The following is a 19,970-nucleotide window of genomic DNA, read 5'->3' on the forward strand; positions in this document are numbered from 1 at the left end:
GCGGAATTAAAAAAAATTCTTTAAGGGGGCACAAGAGCAAAAAGTCTGAAGACCACTGGTCCAGGTTATAGCCTCATTCATTCATTCAATAAACATTGACTGCATCATGCCCAGTGTTCGGTTACAAAGATGAATTAGTTGGCCACCTCACACCCATTAGGATGGTTACTATCAAAAATACAAAGAACAATAAATGTTGGAGAGGGTGTGGAGAAAAGGGAACCTTCTTGCAATGTTGGTGAGAATGTAAATTGATACAGCCACTATGGAGAACAGTATGGAGGTTCCTTAAAAAACTAAAAATAGAACTCCCGTACAACCCAGCAATCCCACTAATGGGCATATACCCTGAGAAAACCATAATTCAAAAAGAGTCATGTATCAAAATGTTCATTGTAGCTCTTTTTACAATAGCCAGGACATGGAAGCAACCGAACTGTCCATCAACAGATGAATGGATAAATAAGATGTGGCACATATATACAATGGAATATTACTCAGCCATAAAAAGGAACGAAACTGAGTTATTTGTAGCAAGGTGGATGGACCTAGAGACTGTCATACAGAGTGAAGTAAGTCAGAAAGAGAAAAACAAATACTGTATGCTAACACATATATATGGAATCTAAAAAAAAAAAATGGTCATGAAGAACCTAGGGGCAAGATGGGATTAAAGATGCAGACTTACTACAGAATGGACTTGAGGATACAGGGAGGGGGAAGGGTAAGTTGGGACAAAGTGAGAGAGTGGTATGGACATATATACACGACCAAACGTAAAATAGATAGCTAGTGGGAAGCAGCCGCATAGCACAGGGAGATCAGCTCGGTGCTTTGTGAGCACCTAGAGGGGTGGGATAGGGAGGGTGGGAGGGAGGGAGATGCAAGAGGGAAGAGATATGGGGACATATGTATATGTATAACTGATTCGCTTTGTTATAAAGCAGAAACGAACACACCATTGTAAAGCAATTATACTCCAATAAAGATGTTAAAAAAAACCCACAAAAAACAAGTGCTGGCAAGGATGTGGAACAATTGGGACACTTGTGCACTGTTGGTAGGAATGCAAAATGATGCAGAAGCTGTGGGAAATAGTATGGAGTTTCCTCAAAAAAATCAAACAGAATTAACCTATGACCCAGCAATTCCACTTCTTGGTATATACTCAAAAAAATTGGAAGTAGGGTCTTGAAGACACACTACTGTGTACACCCATGTTCACAGCAGCATTATTCGTAATAGCTAAAACATGGAAGCAACCAAAGTGTCCATCAACTGTTGAACGGTTTACCAAAATGTAGTATATTCATACAATAAAATATTATTCAGTCTTAAAAAAAAATTCTGACACATGCTGCAACATGAATGAACCCTGAAGATGTTATGCTAAAGTGAAATAAGCCAGTCACAAAAGGACAGAAAAAGTCTGATTCCATTTATATGAGGTACTTTATTATATTTTTAAATTATTAATTTTGGCTGTGTTGCGTCTTCGTTGCTGCGTGTGGGCTTTCTCTAGTTGCGGCGAGCGGGGGCTACTCTTTGTTGCAGTGCACTGGCTTTTCATTGCAGTGGCTTCTCTCATTGCGTGGCTCCTCTTGTTGTGGAGCACTGGCTCTAGGCGCGCGGGCTTCAGTAGTTGTGGCTCGCGGGCTCCAGAGCGCAGTCTCAGTAGTTGTGGTGCATGGGCTTAGCTGCTCCGCAGCATGTGGGATCTTCCTGGACCAGGGCTTGAACCCGTGTCCCCTGCATTGGCAAGTGGATTCTTAACCACTGCACTATCAGAGAAGTCCGCAATATGTACTTTAATAAAGGTGTGGACAAGTTGTGAGAGCACTGTGGAGAGAGCAACCAATTCTACCTGGGGGAATTGGGAGGGGCTTCCCACAGAAGGTTTTATTTGGTTTATGGCATTGAAGATAAGTAGGAGCTTGTTTGGCAGTGAAAAGGAGAAAGTGCATTCGAGGCAAAAGGGCAACATGAATCAAGTCAGGAGAACCAACGATTTTTTAGGGATTGCTGAGTCATGGCTGGGTGTTCAAAAGCTAGTTCAGAAAGCACAAAGATTAAAGGAAACCATTTGTAAGTATGATTAAATTAAAATTAAAAACTTAAAAATGGCAGAAGACATTATGAACAAAATTAAAATACTAAATGACTCTCTGGAAAAAGATAATTGCAGTTCATATATAAATAACACCTAGAAGCCGGTGAGAAGTAAAGACAAGCAAACAAGTTGAAACATAAGCAAAGGACGAAGAGGTAATTCTCCCAGGAACTCCCAACTGCAGAGGGAAATGCAAATGAGAACGATTAGATATCACTTCCAAAGAATAGAGTAGGGAAAGGGGGAAAATAGTAACTTTACAGTGGAGAAACACCAACTAAACCAAGTGATGAAAGGTAATAACATCACCAGTAATGTCATGTGGGTAGCATGTGACCTCCTATAGGGTGTGATAAGAAAGGTACTTCAGGGAGCTTCCCTGGTGGCACAGTGGTTAAGAATCCACCTGCCAGTGCAGGGGACATGGGCTCGAGCCCTGGCCCAGAAAGATTCCACATGTCGCAGAGCAACTAAGCCCATGCGCCACAACTACTGAGACTGTACTCTAGAGCCCGTGAGCCACAACTACTAAGCCCACGTGCCACAATTATTGAAGCCTGTGCGCCACAACTACTGAAGCCCGCGCGCCTAGAGCCCATGCTCCGCAACAAGAGAAGCCACCACAGTGAGAAGCCCACACACCGCATCGAAGAATAGCCCCCACTCACCGCAACTAGAGAAAGCCCGCGCGCAGCAATGAAGACCCAACACAGCCAAAAATAAAAAATAAAATAAATTAAATAAATAAAAAATCTTATATAAAAAAATGATGAGATACTATTTTCTACCCATGAAATTAACAAAGAATAAAAAGTCTGACTCAAATAAACCAGGACGATATGGGAAAAATATCTCTCATATTTGCAGGCAGAAGGGCCAAAGGTGCTTTAGGAAAACAATTTAGTCTAGGAAAGCAGTGAATGTACAAACCCTGCAATCCAGAAATTCCAGTTTCAAGTATATAGAGAAGAATTCTTACACATGGACACCAAGAGATATTTATAAAGGCATTTGATACAAATTGTCCACGATAACATAAAATTGGAGCAACTTGAATGTCTATCAATAGGCGAACAGATATAAAAATTGAGATATATAAATGTGGTGGAATATTTACTATACAGCAGCTAAAAGGAAAGAATGAGATCTCTATATATCAATATGGCTAGATGTTACAAATATTGAGTGAAAAAGTAAAGATGAAGAAGGATATATATGATATGATACCATTGATATAAATTTAAAAGACACACAAAAATACTTTATATTGTTTATGTATACATGTATCCTAATTCATTCATCTAACAGATTTTTTTTTGGCTGTGCCGCGCAGCTTGTGGGATCTTAGTTCCCTGACCAGGGATCTAACCCGGGGCTCTGGCAGTGAGCGCTGAGTCCTAACCACTGGACCGCCAGGGAATTCCCTAACATCTTTCTTGAATACCTTATTATGTGCCAAGTGCTATTCTCAGTTCTGAGGATATAGCAGTGAATAAGGGCTAACAACTGTATAGGACTTAATAAGAGCCAAGCATTCTGTAATACTAGTAGCAATAATAATAACAATAATAATAATAGCAAACACTGATGTAGCATTTACTATATAGTTATGCTATAGTTATATAGTTACTATTATAGAGGTAAAATTCTAAGCGCTTTACATGCATTAAGTCATTTAATTCTCATAGTAACCTTATGACACAGGGTCTGTTATTACCCCCAACTTATGAACACACTGAGGGGCAATGAAGTTAAGTAACTTGCTAGGGTCACACAGCTGGACAGTGGTAGAGACAGCAATCAAATCCTGGCATACTGGCTCCAAGTCTGTCCTACCAACCATCATGCTCTCTGCCTCAAATCCCCTGCTGTCATGGAGCTTACATTCTAGTGAAGGCAAGACAGACCATAAAAATGTGTAGTAAGTCAGACAGTGAAAGAGCTGTGGAAAAAAATAAAGAAGGGAAGGAGGGAATTCCCTGGTGGTCCAGCAGTTAGGACTCCGCACTTTCACTGCTGAGTGCCTGGGTTCAATCTGGTCGGGGAATTAAGACCTGCAAGTAGTTGGCGCGGCCAAAAAAAAGAAAAAAGAAGGGAAGGAAAGGGGGAGTATGAGATAGGGTGTGGGGTGTGGTGGTCATGGATGGCCCCACTGAGAGATAACATCTGAGTGAGACCCCAAGGAAGCGAAGGAGGAAACCATGCCGATACCTGAGGGTAACTGCATTCCAGGCAGAGGAAAACAAGGTCAAAGGCTCTGGGAAGGTGTAAACCTGGAGTGTTTGAAAAATAAATAGCAAGGAAGCCAGGGTGGCTAAAGCAGAGGGAATAAGGGCAAATAAGGGGAAAAGAGATGAGGCCAGAGAGAGGTGGGAGCTAGATTGGGTGGGTCCTTACAAGTCATGTGGACCTTGGAGGGGTCTGAGCAGGGGGTGACAGTATCTGACTTAAGCTTTACAGGGCTTAGGCTTCTTTGTTGAAGCGAGATTGCCCAGAGGCGATTGTAATAATCTGGGCAAGAAATGGGTGGTGGCTTGGACTGGAGTGGTAGCAGTGGAGGTGGAAAGAAGTGATTGGATTCAGGAAAGGAGTCAAGGACGACTCAGGTTTTTGGCCTGTGTAAGTGGGAAGACAGAGTGATTGTTTCCTGGATGGGGAAGACATTGGGAGAAGCAGGTTTGGGGATGGTGTGGAAAGGCCTGGGGTTTCTTTTTGAACATGCTGAGTTTGAGATTTCTGTTGGACAACCAGGTGGACACGTTGAGCGTTCAGTTGGACGTAGAAGTCTAGAGTTTTGAGCAGAGGAGATGAAAATCTATGCATCGTCTGCATATAGATCTTATTTGAAACCACAAGAAAGGATGAGATCACCACAGAAATGAATACAGATATAGAGCAGTGAAAATGTGAGAACTGAATCCTGGGGCCCCAACATTCAGAGTTTGCAGCTGAGGAGGAGGAAAGGGAGAAGGGACCGAATTCAGCAACAGGAGACTGAGAAGGAGCAGCCAGTGAGGCAGGAGAAAAACCAGGGAAAAGCCAGGAGAGAGAGCCAGCTAATTGAAGAAAGTGATTCAAGAAGGATAAGGTGATCAAAAGTGTTGAAGGCTGCCGATGGGTAAAGAAAGATGAGGACTGAGAAATGACCATTTGATCAAGCAACATGGAGGTACAGGGTGGCAGAATGTGCCATCCCAAAATATGCCACTTTGGCATAAGGATTATTATTATTACTATTTTTTGCAACTCACGTCAAATAAGGATTATTTGGAGGTAGAGGCAATTGAGAAGAAGGAGAGGCTTCTCTACCCTACTCTTATTTGCATAAAAGCAGAACACACATCTATAAAGGTGTCCCTCCTCCTGTCTCTACCGGGAAGGATAGAAGTCAATCACCAGAGACAACTTTAGACCCTCATCAGCCTAGAGACAGCTCTGGAGGAATCTATATATAAACTTTACTAACTAACGTTTATCTACCATCATTTCCCTTGATTTGCCTTCCCACAATTTGCTGCCCCTAGAGTCGGATCCTTTCCCTTTCTCTTGTCACTTCTCTAGAAGTTTATCATTCCTTTGCTAAGATGCTATATCAGCCCAAGTTCTAACTAATCTTTGAGTCACTCATCTCTGGGTATATGATGCACATGTTTATGAACTTCTGTTTGTTCTTCTCTTGTTAATCTGTCTTTTGCTAGTATAATTTACGCAGCCCCAGCTGGAGAAGCTAAGATGGGCAGAGGAAGAGATTTTCATTCTCCTACAGAAGTCATTAGTGACATTGACAAGAGTGGTTTTAGGTACAGCATATGGGGGTGAAAACCTAACGATCAGATTTGAGAGTCTGGGAGGAGAGAAACGACGCAGGCAGTACAGACAATTCTCTCAAGTTTTTGGCAATAGCTGGAAGGGAGTGTGGGGTGAAGAGATGTGTGTTAAGGTGTCAAAATAATGCGGGCTACCTTGGTGGCGCAGTGGTTAAGAATCCGCCTGCCAATGCGGGGGACATGGGTTCAATCCCTGGTCTGGGAAGATCCCACATGCCGCGGAGCAACTAAGCCCGCGAGCCACAACTACTGAGCCCACGTGCCACAACTACTGAAGCCCGCATGCCACAACTACTGAAGCCTGCACGCCTAGAGCCCGTGCTTTGCAACAAGAGAAGCCACCGCAATGAGAAGCCCATGCAAAGCAACGAAGAGTAGCCCCCACTCACTGCAACTAGAGAAAGCCCATGCGCAGCAACAAAGACCCAAAGCAGCCAAAAATAAAATAAATTAAATTTAAAAAAAAAAAGCGGGTTTCCCTGGTGGCGCAGTGGTTGGGAGTCCGCCTGCCAGTGCAGGGGATGCGGGTTCATGACCCAGTCCGGGAGGATCCCGCATGCCACGGAGCGGCTGGGCCTGTGGGCCATGGCCGCTGAGCCTGTGCGTCCGGAGCCTGTGCTCCGCAACGGGAGAGGCCACAACAGTGAGAGGCCTGCGTACCGCAAGAAAAATTAAAAAATTTAAAAAAAATTAAAAAAAATAAAGCATTACGCTCATGATAGAGGTTGCCCTGTCGTTGGTAGATGTTGATGTACATTACTTTTTCTTTTTTTGGCCATGTAGCATGTGGGATCTCAGTTCCCCGACCAGGGATCGAACCCTCACCCCCTGCATTGGAAGGGCAGAGTCTTAACCACTGGACCATCAGGGAAGTCCTACATTACATTCTTTTTTTTTTTTTGGCGGTACGCAGGCCTCTCACTGCTGTAGCCCCTCCCGTTGCAGAGCACAGGCTCCGGACGCGCAGGCTCAACGGCCATGGCTCACGGGCCCAGCCGCTCCGCGGCATGTGGGATCTTTCCGGACCGGGGTACGAACCCATGTCCCCCCCATTGGCAGGCGGACGCTCAACCACTGCGCCACCAGGGAAGCCCCTACATTACATTCTTGATAGAGGTTGATGTCAGTGAAGGTTCAAAGAGACTTTAAAATTTGATAAAATAGTGCAGATATCTGTAAAAAAAAAAAAATTGAAGGCAAATAGAACAAACTGTAACAGCTGATAATTCAGAAAGGTAAAAAGTTTGATGTTTGTTATATTATATTTACACTTTCAAATGTCTTTATAAATAATTAGAGGGTATAAAAAGTTTGTGGCCCTGAATGTGTGAAGGCCCTTGAGTGCCATGTCAGGAATGGGGTCTGCAGCTGTCTAAACAGGGGGACCATGGCTCAGAATGCTCTCCCTGAAAGCTGTGTATAGCACAGACTGGATGTGGGAACAATAAAAGTTTACTTTAATAGTCCAGGCCAGAGTTTTCCAAAGTGTAGACAGGACCATCTGCATCAAAATCTCCCAAGGGCACTCAATAAAATTCAAACCCTGGGCCTTTCCCCTCCAGCCTACTAAATCCTAATGTTTCCAGCAGGGCCAAGCAATCTGTACCTGAGAAGGTGGAGTGGTAGCAAGTTCAGGGGAAGGTGGGGGGCTGCGTTTAGTACCTGTGGAGATGGAGGTGCCCACAGGACTTCCAGCCTGTGAGTGGATATAAGAGTTTCAAGTTCACCAATGGATGTTGATCAGATTCATAGTCAAGTCTCCCACGGCAGGAAGCACAGGGACTTGCACACAGTAGGTGCTAAATGTTTACTGAGTGAATTATGACTTTAGCTTAAAAGCCATTCACTGGATCACAAATTCTACCTCCTTACCAACTCTCTCCTAGTTGCCGAGGACGTGCATGTTTTTTCATGCTGGCTATCAGCCCAGAGAAGTGGGAAAAGCTTGGATTTCAGAGTCAGACAGACTTGGATTCTCACCTGGCTCCCCTTCTTCCCAGCTCTGTGGCCACAACTGACTCTCTCCTTGGAACCTTAGTTTTCTCATGTGCAAGTAATATACCCTGTCATTCATTCATTCATTAGGGCTCTCTTGCTCTCCTGGAGCTCACGTCCTATGGGGGGGAATGGCAGTAAACAATAAACACAGTAAATAGGTTTATTATATCATATGTGAGAAGGTGGCTGGGCCTGAGTGGTAGTGGTAGTAGTGGTCAGGTAGGGGAAGTATCAGGAGTCACCACGTAGTAGTGGTGAGAAGGAAGATTTGTGGAAAGGCTTGAGGGATGTGATGGAGTAGGCCAAGTGGATATCTGGAGAAGAGTGTTCCAGGCAGAAGGAACAGCAAGTGCTAAGGCTCTGAGGTAGAAGTATGGCTGTCAGTATTTGAGAAATAACAAGGAGGCAGTGTGGTTGGAGTGAAGTGAGTGAAGGGGAGACTGAAAGAAGAGGGCCTTGGGACTTCCCTGGTGGTCCAGTGGGTAACGCTCCACACTCACAATGCGAGGGGCCTGGGTTCGATCCCTGGTCGAGAAACTAGATCCCACATGCATTCCGCAGCTAAGAAGGTTGCATGCTGCAACTGAAGATCCCGCATGCCACAACTAAACATGCTGCAATGGAGACCCGGCGCAGCCAAAATAAATACATACATACATACATACATAAATATTAAAAAAAAGACTATCAAGAAAAAAGAAGAGGGCCTTGCAGGGCTGTGGTGTTATATAACAAAGGAAATAAGGAAATGAACTCAGTTACAGAGTGCCAATAATGTGTAAGGAACTGAGCTTGACATATGTCAGCCAATTAATCCTTGCACTAACCTTGAAGGCAGGTGTTCTGACCTCACCCACTTTTTTTACACATGAATAAACTGAGTGACATAAACAAAATATGACTCGCTCATGATGTACAGCTAGGAAGTGGCCCAGAGGATCCTTCCCAAGCACCACACATTGTTTGCTATGTATCTGTCATAGCTAGAGCCATTCCATAAAATTCCCATTACTTTTAGCAAAAGGATTCAATGAGGGGAACTGAGGAGCAGACATGGCCTAAGCAAGGGGGATTACCACCCAGGCCCAGGCATCCTGAGACTGTTCTGGATCTGCAGGAAGAAGAGTCTGCAGATATATGGCCCCTCTGAGTCAAGAGCAATGTGGGCCTGCAATGGTTAAAAAATGAGGACTTGCTAGACTTCCCCAGTGGTCCATTGGTTAAGACTCCGTGATTCCACTGTAGGGAGCATGGGTTCGATCCCTGGTCAATCCCTGGTCCAGGAAATTCCACATGCCGCATGGGGTGGCCAGGGGAAAAAAAAAAAAAAAGAGGACTTGCTAAAACAGGGTTACAAATATTGCAGCATATTTTAACTGATTACCTTCAAAAAGATCATGCTTTTAACATGCAGAGGGACTTCCCTGGTGGCGCAGTGGTTAAGGATCCACCTGCCAATGCAGGGGACACGGGTTTGAGCCCTGGTCCGGGAAGATCCCACATGTCGCGGAGCAACTAAGCCCATGAGCCACAACTACTGAGCCCGTGTGCCACAACTACTGAATCCCGCACGCCTAGAGCCCATGCTCCGCAACAAGTGAAGCCACCGCAGTGAGAAGCCCGCACAGCGCAAAGAAGCGTAGCCCCCGCTCACTGCAACTAGAGAAAGCCCTCACGCAGCAACGAAGACCCAAAGCAGCCAAAAATAAATAAAATAAAATAAATAATAAAATCTAAAAAACATGTAGAATACACAGCAATACAATTTATATAAAATTATTAAATCCATAGCGTACCACAGGGGGAGTAGTCTGATGACGGGACCAGTCTCACAGATGTGAGGGACTTCTTTCTAGCCTGTGTTTCTGTGTCTGAATGTATAACTTCATGTGGCCCTAACACAGAAAGTCTACATTTGAGGCCCTCAGTACATGTAAATAAAGATAAAGATGGTAAATATATGTGGTACTTGCTGGCTGCTGCCCTGAGTTCTATACGTACATTGGCTAAGACCCTTAGAACAGCCCCATGAGATTGGCATTACTGTTTCCATGTGATGGAGGAAGAAACAGTGAATCAGGGGGGTTGACTGATTTACCCAAGGTCTTCTAACTAGTGAGTGGTGGTGTGGGGATCTGAACCTAGACAATCTGGCTAGATTCTTAGTCTTAATTCTTATGCTATACTGCCTGGTCTAGGCCGGGCCTCGGCCACGGGCTGTCCCAGGTTGTTTGTCCCAAGGGCTCTTTCCTGGCACTGTCACGTTGATACAACTTTCTCCAGGCTGTGGAGGACCTTAGGGCTGCTATTTCCTGGTTCTCATGGGATCTGCTACCTCCAAGGCTGGCACCCAAGGACTGACTGAGGACCGGAATGAGGGAGAGTCAGAGAGTGAGGAGGATCAGAGTGCATGCGTGAATGTTGACCTCAAGACTGGAAAGGACTGGGAGTTCCATGATGGTCTAGTGGTTAGGATTTGACACTTTCACTGCCGTGGCCTGGGTTCAATCACTGGGAACTGAGATCCCGCAAGCCATGCGGCATGGCAAAAAAAAAAGAAGACTGGAAAGGACTGTAGGTCTCAGGGTTCTGGCCCATGTCACCTGCATAAAGTCCCTCCACTAGCCCCACCTTTGCCTCCTTTTTTCTACACTGAACCTGTGGTGTTTTGAAAGAGCTCTGGATTAAGATGTTAGAAAACTGACTTAAGTCCTGGATCTGTTAACCTAATAGCTGTGTGATCTTGGCCAAATGGCTTTATGTCTCTGAGTCCTCAGTTTTTTCATCTGTGAAATGGAAATGAGAATAATAGCTACTATTTATTGAGCACGAGGACTTGGATCATTGATAAACCTGGGGCACTTGGTTGTAAACTATAAAGGACCGAATCATGTGAGGCATATTGTCATTGTTCTGATCCTTGTCCTAAATGCTTTTCCTCTCTTTGGTTATTTCCATTAGAGCTGATGTTCTCCTTTCATCTGCTCCAGGTGACACAAGGCCCTTGGATTTCTCTGAAGGCTTTTCTAGGCTCTTCTGTCATCTCCCAAATGGCTGGACCTGTGCCAGGAGAATGTGAAGTCCAGAGAACTCAGTTTAATGTCGGCACCTTCAGTCACAATCACATCACTCTAGTAGCGTTTGAATATACTTTTATGTGAAGGGAGAGCATATCTCATGAAAAGTACACAGATCATGAGTGCTTAATGAGTTATCACAGAACAACTACATCTGTGTAACCTTTGTATCCACCACCCAGTAAAGAAAGAGAACATTATCAGCACCCTAGAAGCCCTTGTTGTGTCCACTTTGTGCCCCCTCCTAACCACTGCCACCTCCTTCCTCCCCATGTCTATGTCTGTGTTGCCAAAGCCCAGCACAAAGCCTTGTCAAGAGGCCCATAAATAGTCGCTAAGCTGAACTAAGCCCTTTGACATCATTTTGTGATCTCAAGCTAGTCACTTGGACTTCCTCTGCCTTGATTCACTCTTCTGCAAAACAAGGGTGGCATTTCAGTAATCTCAATAATTCTCAACCCTAGTTGAGAATCACCTGGGGAAACTTTTGGAAAACTATCCATCTTGCTTGGGCACTACCCTAGAGGAAGTGGATACAAACCTCTGAAGGTCCCAGGCAATGGTAGTGTTTAAAAGCTTTCCAAGGATTCCAGTGTATGGTCAGGATCTCTCAAATCTTACAAATTTCAACCAACACTATATGTTCAAATCTCAGTTCCACTGCTGCTGTGGGTTGAATTGTGTCCTCCACAAAGATGTTGAAGTTCTAACCCCCAGCACCTGTGAATGTGGACTTATTTGGAAATACGGTTATTGAAAATGATCAAGTTAAGATGAAGTCGTTGGGGTGGGCCCCTAATCCAGTGTGACTGGAAACCTTACAAAAAGGGGAAATTTGAACCCAGAGACAGAGACACAGGGAGATCACCACATGAAGACTGGAGTTATCAAGGAACACCAAAGATTGTTGGTAAACCACCAGAAGCTAGGAGACACACATGGAACAGATTCTTCCTCACAGCCCTCAGAAGGAACCAACTCTGCTGACACCTTGACTTCAGACTTCTAGCCTCCAGGATATGAGACAGTAAATTTCTGTTCTTTAAGCCACCCAGTTTGTGGTACTTTGTTACAGTAACCCTAGCAAACCGATATAACTATTTACATACTAGTTAAGGAGCTCTCTTTACCTGTTTCCTCATCTGTGAAAGTGGAACCATAATAATTGTTCTATATGCTGGGCTCCATTCTAAACACTTTACATAGGTTATCTCATTTAGTCATCACATGTACTATACTACAGCAGATCAGCAGATATAGGTACTCCCGTTATCCCCACTTTTTCAGATGAGAAAACTGTGCAACAGAGAGGTTAAGTAATTTGCTCAAGATCACATGGTAACTAAATGTATAAGATTATAATACATCCTTCACAAGATTATTGGGGAGTCTCCAAGAGACTGTGGATGTGGATGTGGATATGAAGGCGCTTTGTAAATAGTAGAGCATTTTACTCATGTTAGTCAGAATCTCTGTAGATTCCAGACTTTTTTTTTTGCCATCTCTGACTCTCCCTCCTCTTTCGACGCGATACTTCCTTTCCTCGGAGACAGGGGTCGCTGCGTTGAGCGGGCGCTGACAGGTCCTTCTAGCCCGCTGCACCGGCTGCTCGCTGGTGCCTATAAGTGGCAGCGCCGGGCTCAGAGAGGCAGCAGTCTGCCGCCGCCGGGGCTGGGGCCGGGGCTGCAACTGGAGGTGGAGCTGGACGCGGAGGACCTGAAGCTGGGCCAGGGCGCAGCGCAGCACCGCGCCGGGGCCGCAAGGAGGGGCGTTTCGCTGCTGGCCCACCGCGAGCCGCCCTCAGCGCGCGCCAAGGCGCCCTCTCGCCAGGCCGCCTGCCTCCGCCTTCCGCCTCCCTCCATTTCCCCGGAATCTCAGCCCGGCGCGCCTGCACCCGGTCCTTCTTTGGGTGGGGAAACTCCCTGCCGCTTTCTGGCTTCACTTCCTCGCAGCCTGGGCTCTCAGCCCCCTCTCTTCTTCTCCTGGACTGGGTCTCACCCCCTTCGATCCCCTTCCTTTAGCTCAGGCTCCCTGCCCCTTACCTTAGCCGAGTCCCAGCTCATCAGTCACTTTCCGCAGCCGAGGGTCCCCACCTTCCCTTTTCCTTTTCCTTGCCTGGGATCCAACCCATCCTGTCCTTTCCTCTGTCCCTAGGGTGCAGTCTCTCCCCTCCCCCACCCCCTTTCCCAGGCCTGGAGTTCCAGACCTTTTGGTCTTCTCTTACGGTCCTAACTGAGTCCTTGTCCCTCTTCCCCAGTTTGGAGTTCTAGATCGTGAACCCAGCCTTCCTCCACTTCCAGAGGACTGCTTCCACAAAAGCACATCTCTAAAACATGAACTTTGCTTAGAGACTCCCCCAGTCTCTCTTCCCCGCTGCTGACCCCCTGCCACCTATGTCCCAGGTCTTACTCTCACTCTGCTAAGGGTCGAGGGTGGCAGCAGGATGCTTCTCTGGTCTGGTGTCTGTGGCCTCTCTCCGCCTCGAATCTTCCCTTCGCTGCTCGTGGCAGTAGCCTTGGTGGGGCTGCTACCTGTTCTTAGAAGCCATGGCCTCCAGCCCAGCCCTACTGCCAGCACCATCAGAGGCTCAGAGCCGCCACGGGAACGCTCCATTGGGGAGGTCACCACGGCCCCGCCGGAGCTCGCCCCCGAGAGCCGCCCTGTTAACCATTCCTTCACTGAACACAGCCTGAAATCTCGAAAGGTCTTTCCAGTCCTGGGCATCGACTACACACACGTGCGCACACCCTTCGAAATCTCCCTCTGGATCCTGCTGGCCTGCCTTATGAAGATAGGTAAGTGCAGTTCGCCCCCGACGCTTCCGCCGCCACCAAACTAATGAGCTTCTTGAACCATCCTTACCACTTGAGGCTGCCTAGGAATAAAGGTCTGGACTACTGCTGTAAAGTAGGCAACCTCTATCCCATCATCGTGGTCCTTCTCAAACTGGAGCTCCATGGCCTCTGTGGTCTGAGGCCTCCTAAGATTGGAGCCAGCGTTGTTCATGGGAGAGAGCAGGACCAGAGGATGGGATGCTTCAGGTACTAGGTACCTTCAGCGAGACTTCCAGGCCTGGCAAGTCTCCTCTGGCTGGGACAGACCCCGAGGGGAGCCAGGCACCCAGCTGTGTGAGACAGGAGTGTCTTCAGCAAGTGGCACAGTCCGCTCTGTCCACAGCGACCAGTGTAATTACATGCTTCATGGGAGGGTGTTCCAGGATGGAGGCTGTTTCTACTTGGTTTGTCTAAGGAGTTTGTAGTGGGGGACCTGTGTGCTGGAGACTTACAGGTGTGGTGGAAGATGAGGCATCCCCATATCCTCACCTTCCTTCATCCCCAGAGTGTTATCTGTCAGCTTTGCCTGCCCAGGCTGGTCTGGAGCCCCTGAGTCAGTTTCCTGCCTGGGAATGCCATTCCTTATACAGTTTATGGGACGGGGGCCTTGGGAATTCCTGAAGTCTGGTTTGGGGGTGGAGGGAGAGTGGAGGAGGGTCAGGCTTGGTCTGGCCCCAGCTCATCTCCAGGTTGCACCCGGCTGTGTCTCAAGGTGCTGTCATGTTGGCCTGCCTGCTGCTCATCCAAGAGGGAGAGGGACAGGTGGAGGAGCTCAGCATGTTCTGATCTGAAGAGACTTTGAAACGTTCTTTTTGGGAGAAGGAAGCAGAAAAGTTGTTCCCTTCCAGAGGATTATCACCCTGCTAGGCCCGAGCTCTGTTCTGCTGGGTGATTGATGGAGCTCACCAGAGCCTGCATAGCCTAGAAGCCCCTTGAAATGGTGTCCGGGGGGCAGGGGGTGGGGGGGTTTGAAAGCTGCCTTTGCTTTTCTAGCCCCCAGCTAGCTGTGGAAGGCACGGGGGCCTGGAACTCTGCTGGTTTGGGTTTGGAGAGTTTGTGACTCTTGGCAGGAAGCCTTGCAGCTTTCCCAAGGACATGCAGGAGCTCAGTGGTGATGCCAGGCTGGTATGAGGCAGGCTCTGGGACATGCTGCAGGAGGGCACTCGTGCTTCTGTTTTGATCCAGGAGCTGGCTTCCTGATACGGGGCTTTGGTGCTGTGACAGTAGCAGGCCTGCACATGGAGCTGGGCCACCAGCACCTATCCCCTGATGGCAGCCAGCTTCCTGGAAAAAAATCGAGGCCTGGGCAAGGGGAGCCATGTGTACTGATTCTGACAAATACATGACCTTGAACAAGCTGGGGCCTTTTTCTGCAGGTCTCGCCCACCTGTGAAACTGGCAAGCATCTCTAAATTTTACCATATCAATTGAATCGTGAAACCCTGTGTCTTAATTTGTTGGTAAGAAGCTGAAGTGACTGATGTGTCATTTGCCTGTGTGAGACCAGGAAGAGGCCTCATAAGCACTATTTATAAATTGCCCTCCTCTTTCCAACCCCCTCACCTGGCATTGTGTTAGGGCATTCGAGGCTAACGCACACACTGTGGGTCTCAGTGCCTTCTGGTGGGTCGACAGCATGACCACGAAGATCCTACTCTGGATGGTCAGGAGTTTGTCTCTGCAGGCCTGATTACCTCTAATCCTGATGGGGTCAGGCTTGGCCTGCTTTGTCCCCGCCAAAACTGTGCCCGGGACCCTGGGCAGCTGGCAGAGGTGGTGCCATGACAAGGGTATCAGTCTAGAAGTTAGGAAACTTGGCCTCTTATACCACCTCCCTCTGTGACCTTGCGCCAGTCATCCCTCTCCACTTGTCAGTTGATCTTTGTGGCCTCTTGCAGGTCTGATATTTCTGCCATTCTACTGACTTGGGTAACCCTGGCAAGTCACTCACCCTTGGGCCACAGTTTTCTCATCGTAAAGTGAGGAGGCTGGATATGATCTCCGAGGGCATTTGTAGTTCCAAGAGACTGTGTCTCTGGCTTGATAGGGCAATTTTCTGCCTCTGAAAACAGGAGTGCCCTAGCATCTGGCCATCCTGGGAAGAGGGTAGAGAGAAAGATGGCCAAAAGATCTTAAGGGTCCCAGTTCAGGTGGCAAAAAGTGAAAGCCCATTTCTCCCTTTACCTTGCAGTGTTTTTGTTTTGTTTTGTTTTTTTGTTTTGGCTACGCAGCCTGCGGGATCTCAGTTCCCCAACCAGGGATTGAACCTGGGCTGCGGCAGTTGAAAGCCCCAAATCCTAACCACTAGGCCACTGGGGAACTCCCCCTTTGCAGTGTTGAATTGAGGTTGGCACCACTCTGCCACTTACCCTCTCTGAACCTCAGTTTCCTCAAGTATAAAAAGGGGGAAATAATAGTATCTAGTTATAATGCTGCTGGCGTGATGATGACATAAATTAACGCACGTAAAGCTGGCTTTGTACCTACAGGAAGCACTCAGTGAGTTGCAGCTGCTCCTGTTAGTATTTTAACCACCTAAGGTAAATGCATCCCTACCTCAGCCCCTCCTACAGCCTTCCTCTGAGGCTGGAGTATTACAAATCTCTCAACCTAGGCTGCCACCAGCAGTCCTTCCCTAAGGTTTCGGGAAGGACTGAAAGTCAGTCCTACTGACTTTGTTCTTCCTTCACTTGAGCTGCCTCCAGAGCAGGTCCTGTGGGGAGGGGACATGGCACCCACCGACTTTGGGGATGGGGTGTGTGCCGAGGCCATGCTCCCTCTGTACTATCAGTTACCCAGGAGCCTAGGAGTTCATTTTGGGGTCTTATCTATTCTCTCAGACCCCAGCATGGGTAGGAGCTATGTTGGAGGCCTCATTCTGTCATCTGGGGCAGCTGCTTCCCTTGCAAGTTACCCCTCCTTTAAAAATAGAAGGTGCTGTGCGCAGTTCTCACTCCTGTCCTAATCGTTGAGCAGAGCCTCAGGTAGATACTGTCGGAGATGCGTGTGGGAAGGGTGGGGTTAAGAGCTGAAGTTCTAGAGTAGATGCTAATGGATTCTTTTCTAAGTGACTCAGTGGGTCACATTAGGCAAGTCACTTCCCGTCTCTGGGCCTTTTTTCTCTCTCTGACAGCCAGGGATTCTTGCCTTTTCCTTGGTGAGGAGGGGCTCGTGACGTGAGTTGGGGTTAGACTATTGGGAGAACTCTGAGAATGACTCCAAGCCTTAGGTAGGCCCATTCCCCTCCCCCACCTCCGCCTCCCATTGTGGTTTGGACCCTGCATGAATTCCACGTTGTCCCTGTTTACCTGGCTCCCAGTCCAGTGCCTGTTTCAAGGGAGCGCCTCACTGTAACCCAGCTCACCACTGGCACCCCGTGCGTTTGTTTACGCATATCCCGGACCCGGAACTCCTGGCAGCCTATGAAGCAGGTATTCATCAGAGACCAAAAAACCTTCCTTTGTCCCTTCACATCTTATAGCTTTTTCTGGTTTTGGTGTTTGCAAGGTGTGTTCTGCCATTGCCTCCTTAGAGCAAGTCTGTGAGGAGGGGAGATGGGGATCATTATTGCCCACTTCACGTGCGTGGATATCAGACCCAGCAACTGGTTTCCTGTGTAAGACTAGAACTTGCCTCTCTCACTTCTCAGAAGGAGAGAGGAACAACTTAAAGGTCACCTTGAAACTGTCTGTAGAAGCCCAGATGGAACTCTCCAAAAAGAAAAAGGTGACCTTTTCCTCTTTGGGAAAACAGCTGAGTGACTTCAGGATAGTGGGAGGGGAGGTCATCTGGGGACTGGGAAGAAGCTTCAGGTAGGACATGTGTGTCCTGAGGCTCCAGGACACTTAGAGGGCCTCTGTTCGTCATATCGCCTGGACTTCATTCAGCTGAACACCCATGAGGTGCACCCTGCCTCTCCTTCCCGCCCCACCTAGCCCCTCCAGCTCTGGTGGGAAGGACAGATGTTGTCACAAAAGCCTGGGCTCTGCCCCTGCCCCTCGCTACCTGTGTGACCAGGCCCCTGGTTTCTCTGAACCTGACTTGCCTCATCGGGAAGGTAAGGATGCTATCTCTACCTTCCAGGATCGATGTGGAGACCAAACGTGGGAATGCTAGCACAGAGCCCAACGTGCTGTGGCAGCTTTCAGGGCCTGTTCAGATTCCTCCACTTTGGGCGGTCTTCCCAGCCCACTCCAGCCCACAGCCGTTGCTTTCATTTCTCCCCTAAAACCGTATCCCTTATTGTTTATCCACAACTTTGGCATTAGGCCTAGCCTGCCCTGTGACATCTCTTCTGTTGGGGGGTGGGGGGAATGTGTGTTTTAGTAAGAACCATCTATTGAGTATCTACAGAGTGGTGTCAGGCACTTTATAAAAGTAATCTCATTTAATTCCTACTATCATCCTATGAGATAAAGGCTCTCTGTCTCACAGATGAGGAAACAGCCCAAAGGGGTTATCTGCTGTGATGCTGCATTGCCATTTATCTTCTGTTTGAGCCTTGGCACAGTCTCCTGCCCCTCACGTCCTCCTCAGCAGATGCCCGGGCCCCTGCACGGGGTGGGTGCCCAGCTCACTGCACCTGCCTTCCGGGATTTTAGGACTCCCTCTGGGGGCTAGCACTTGTTGAAGGTGGAAGCCCTCCCCCTGCCCTGAGAAAGCTGTAGGGGTTCTGTGCCGGCTTTGGGCCCATCCTCTGTCCCTGTGAGTCCACATATGTGTACCTGAATCCTGCAGCCAGGCTGGGCCTATCCCTTATCCTCTGCTAGTGACCCTGCCTGCCGTCTCTTTGCTCTCTCAGTGGTCTGGCTGAGCTTGTTTCTTCCCTGCTTGGGCAGGGGGATGCCACTTAAAGAGTAGTTTCCTTTGCCCAGCAGGGGATGGCTAACCTTGTGATTACCATCTCCTGTTTCTGGGCTGGAAGGGTACTGGGCTGCTTTTGGTTACCCTTGGGGCCCAGCAGGATCCCCTGAGAGGCAGCCTCTGTGCTGGAAGCAGATGACACAACTCTCTTTAGCCCTGTAAGGCAAGTGGAGTTTAGTAGTAATTCTCATTAGTATTGTGACTTGTTTCCAAAGCACTTGCGTGTACAGTATTTAATTCCGATCTTCTCAATGGTCCTGTGGGTTAGAATAGCAGGTGGTATTGATGTAGCCATTTTACATCTAAGGAAACCGAGCCCCAGGTTGTGACCTGCCTGAGGTCACTTAGCAAGTAAGTGGCAAAGGACACAATCCCTGGATTTCTAACCCAAGGCCGTGTCCTCTTTCCTGCCTGGTCAGGTTGTTGTGAAGATCAAGGGCGACCAGAGGGTCCCAAGGGTCTTTAACTAGAGTAAATGACCAGGCACATCCACGTTGGTAACTTGAGTGGTTGACAGGAGAGACACTGTTTCTTCTTGGAGGAGCGAGGGGCTAAAGCAGCATGGTGGTTTGGGTTGGTCTGGAGCCCAGGCCAACTTAACTCCAAGTTCTTAACCCCTCAAGCATGCCTGTATTTGTATGAAGAAAGTGTGTGAGAGTGTGAAGGCTGACTCAGCCTTGGGACCTGTCATTCTCACAGTCTGTGGAGCAGCAGACTTTTGAAATGGAAACTTTTCCTTTCCCTTGATGTGTTGTAGGCCCTCTGGGAGGAGAAAGGAGAGGCAGAGAAGTGAATTACAACAGCACACATGCTGAATGGGGCAGGAGAGGGAAGGGGTCAAGAGACGCTGAGAGATGGTATGGTGCTAGCTTTTTGCTGCCTAGCTGTGTGACCTTAGGCAAGGCACTACTTCTCTGAGCCCTCGTTTCCTAATTTGTAATATTTATGTTAAATATTTGTTAACTATATTAGCTGTCACTTATTAAGCTCCTGTTTCAGAGGCTGTGTCAGGTACTCGCACAGCTAGAAAACAGTGGGGTTGAAGCCCAGATCTGTCTGACTTTGGAGCTCTTGTTCTTTTCATCATCATGCCCTGATTCCCTTTCGGTTCAAACGTTTTATTTTTCCCATGATCATTTTGAACAGGGAAGGATTAAAGGCATTTCAAGTCTTGGCTGCTCTCTGTGGATCATTTCTTGGGTTGGGGGGGAAAACAGTGACCCCCCCCGCCCTCCAAGTCTTACTGTGAAGCAAATAGCCC

The 19,970-nt window shown here is 47.7% G+C and overlaps 1 protein-coding gene across 2 annotated transcripts in view; it reads left to right on the plus strand.

The window, feature by feature from the left end:
* Positions 1 to 12,670: 12,670 nt before the first annotated feature.
* SLC9A1 (solute carrier family 9 member A1) overlaps positions 12,671 to 19,970 on the plus strand; it is a 50,739-nt gene continuing 43,439 nt past the window's right edge. For both annotated transcript variants that reach the window (XM_029229352.1, XM_029229351.1), the window contains exon 1: positions 12,671 to 13,807. In XM_029229352.1, the coding sequence (XP_029085185.1) occupies positions 13,456 to 13,807 (352 nt within the window). In that variant the 5' untranslated portion in view covers positions 12,671 to 13,455. The remainder of the gene's footprint in view (positions 13,808 to 19,970) is intronic.

This window comes from Monodon monoceros, unplaced genomic scaffold (assembly GCF_005190385.1).
Source record: "Monodon monoceros isolate NGI ecotype Baffin Bay Population unplaced genomic scaffold, NGI_Narwhal_1 Super_Scaffold_18, whole genome shotgun sequence".
Lineage (NCBI taxonomy): Eukaryota > Metazoa > Chordata > Mammalia > Artiodactyla > Monodontidae > Monodon > Monodon monoceros.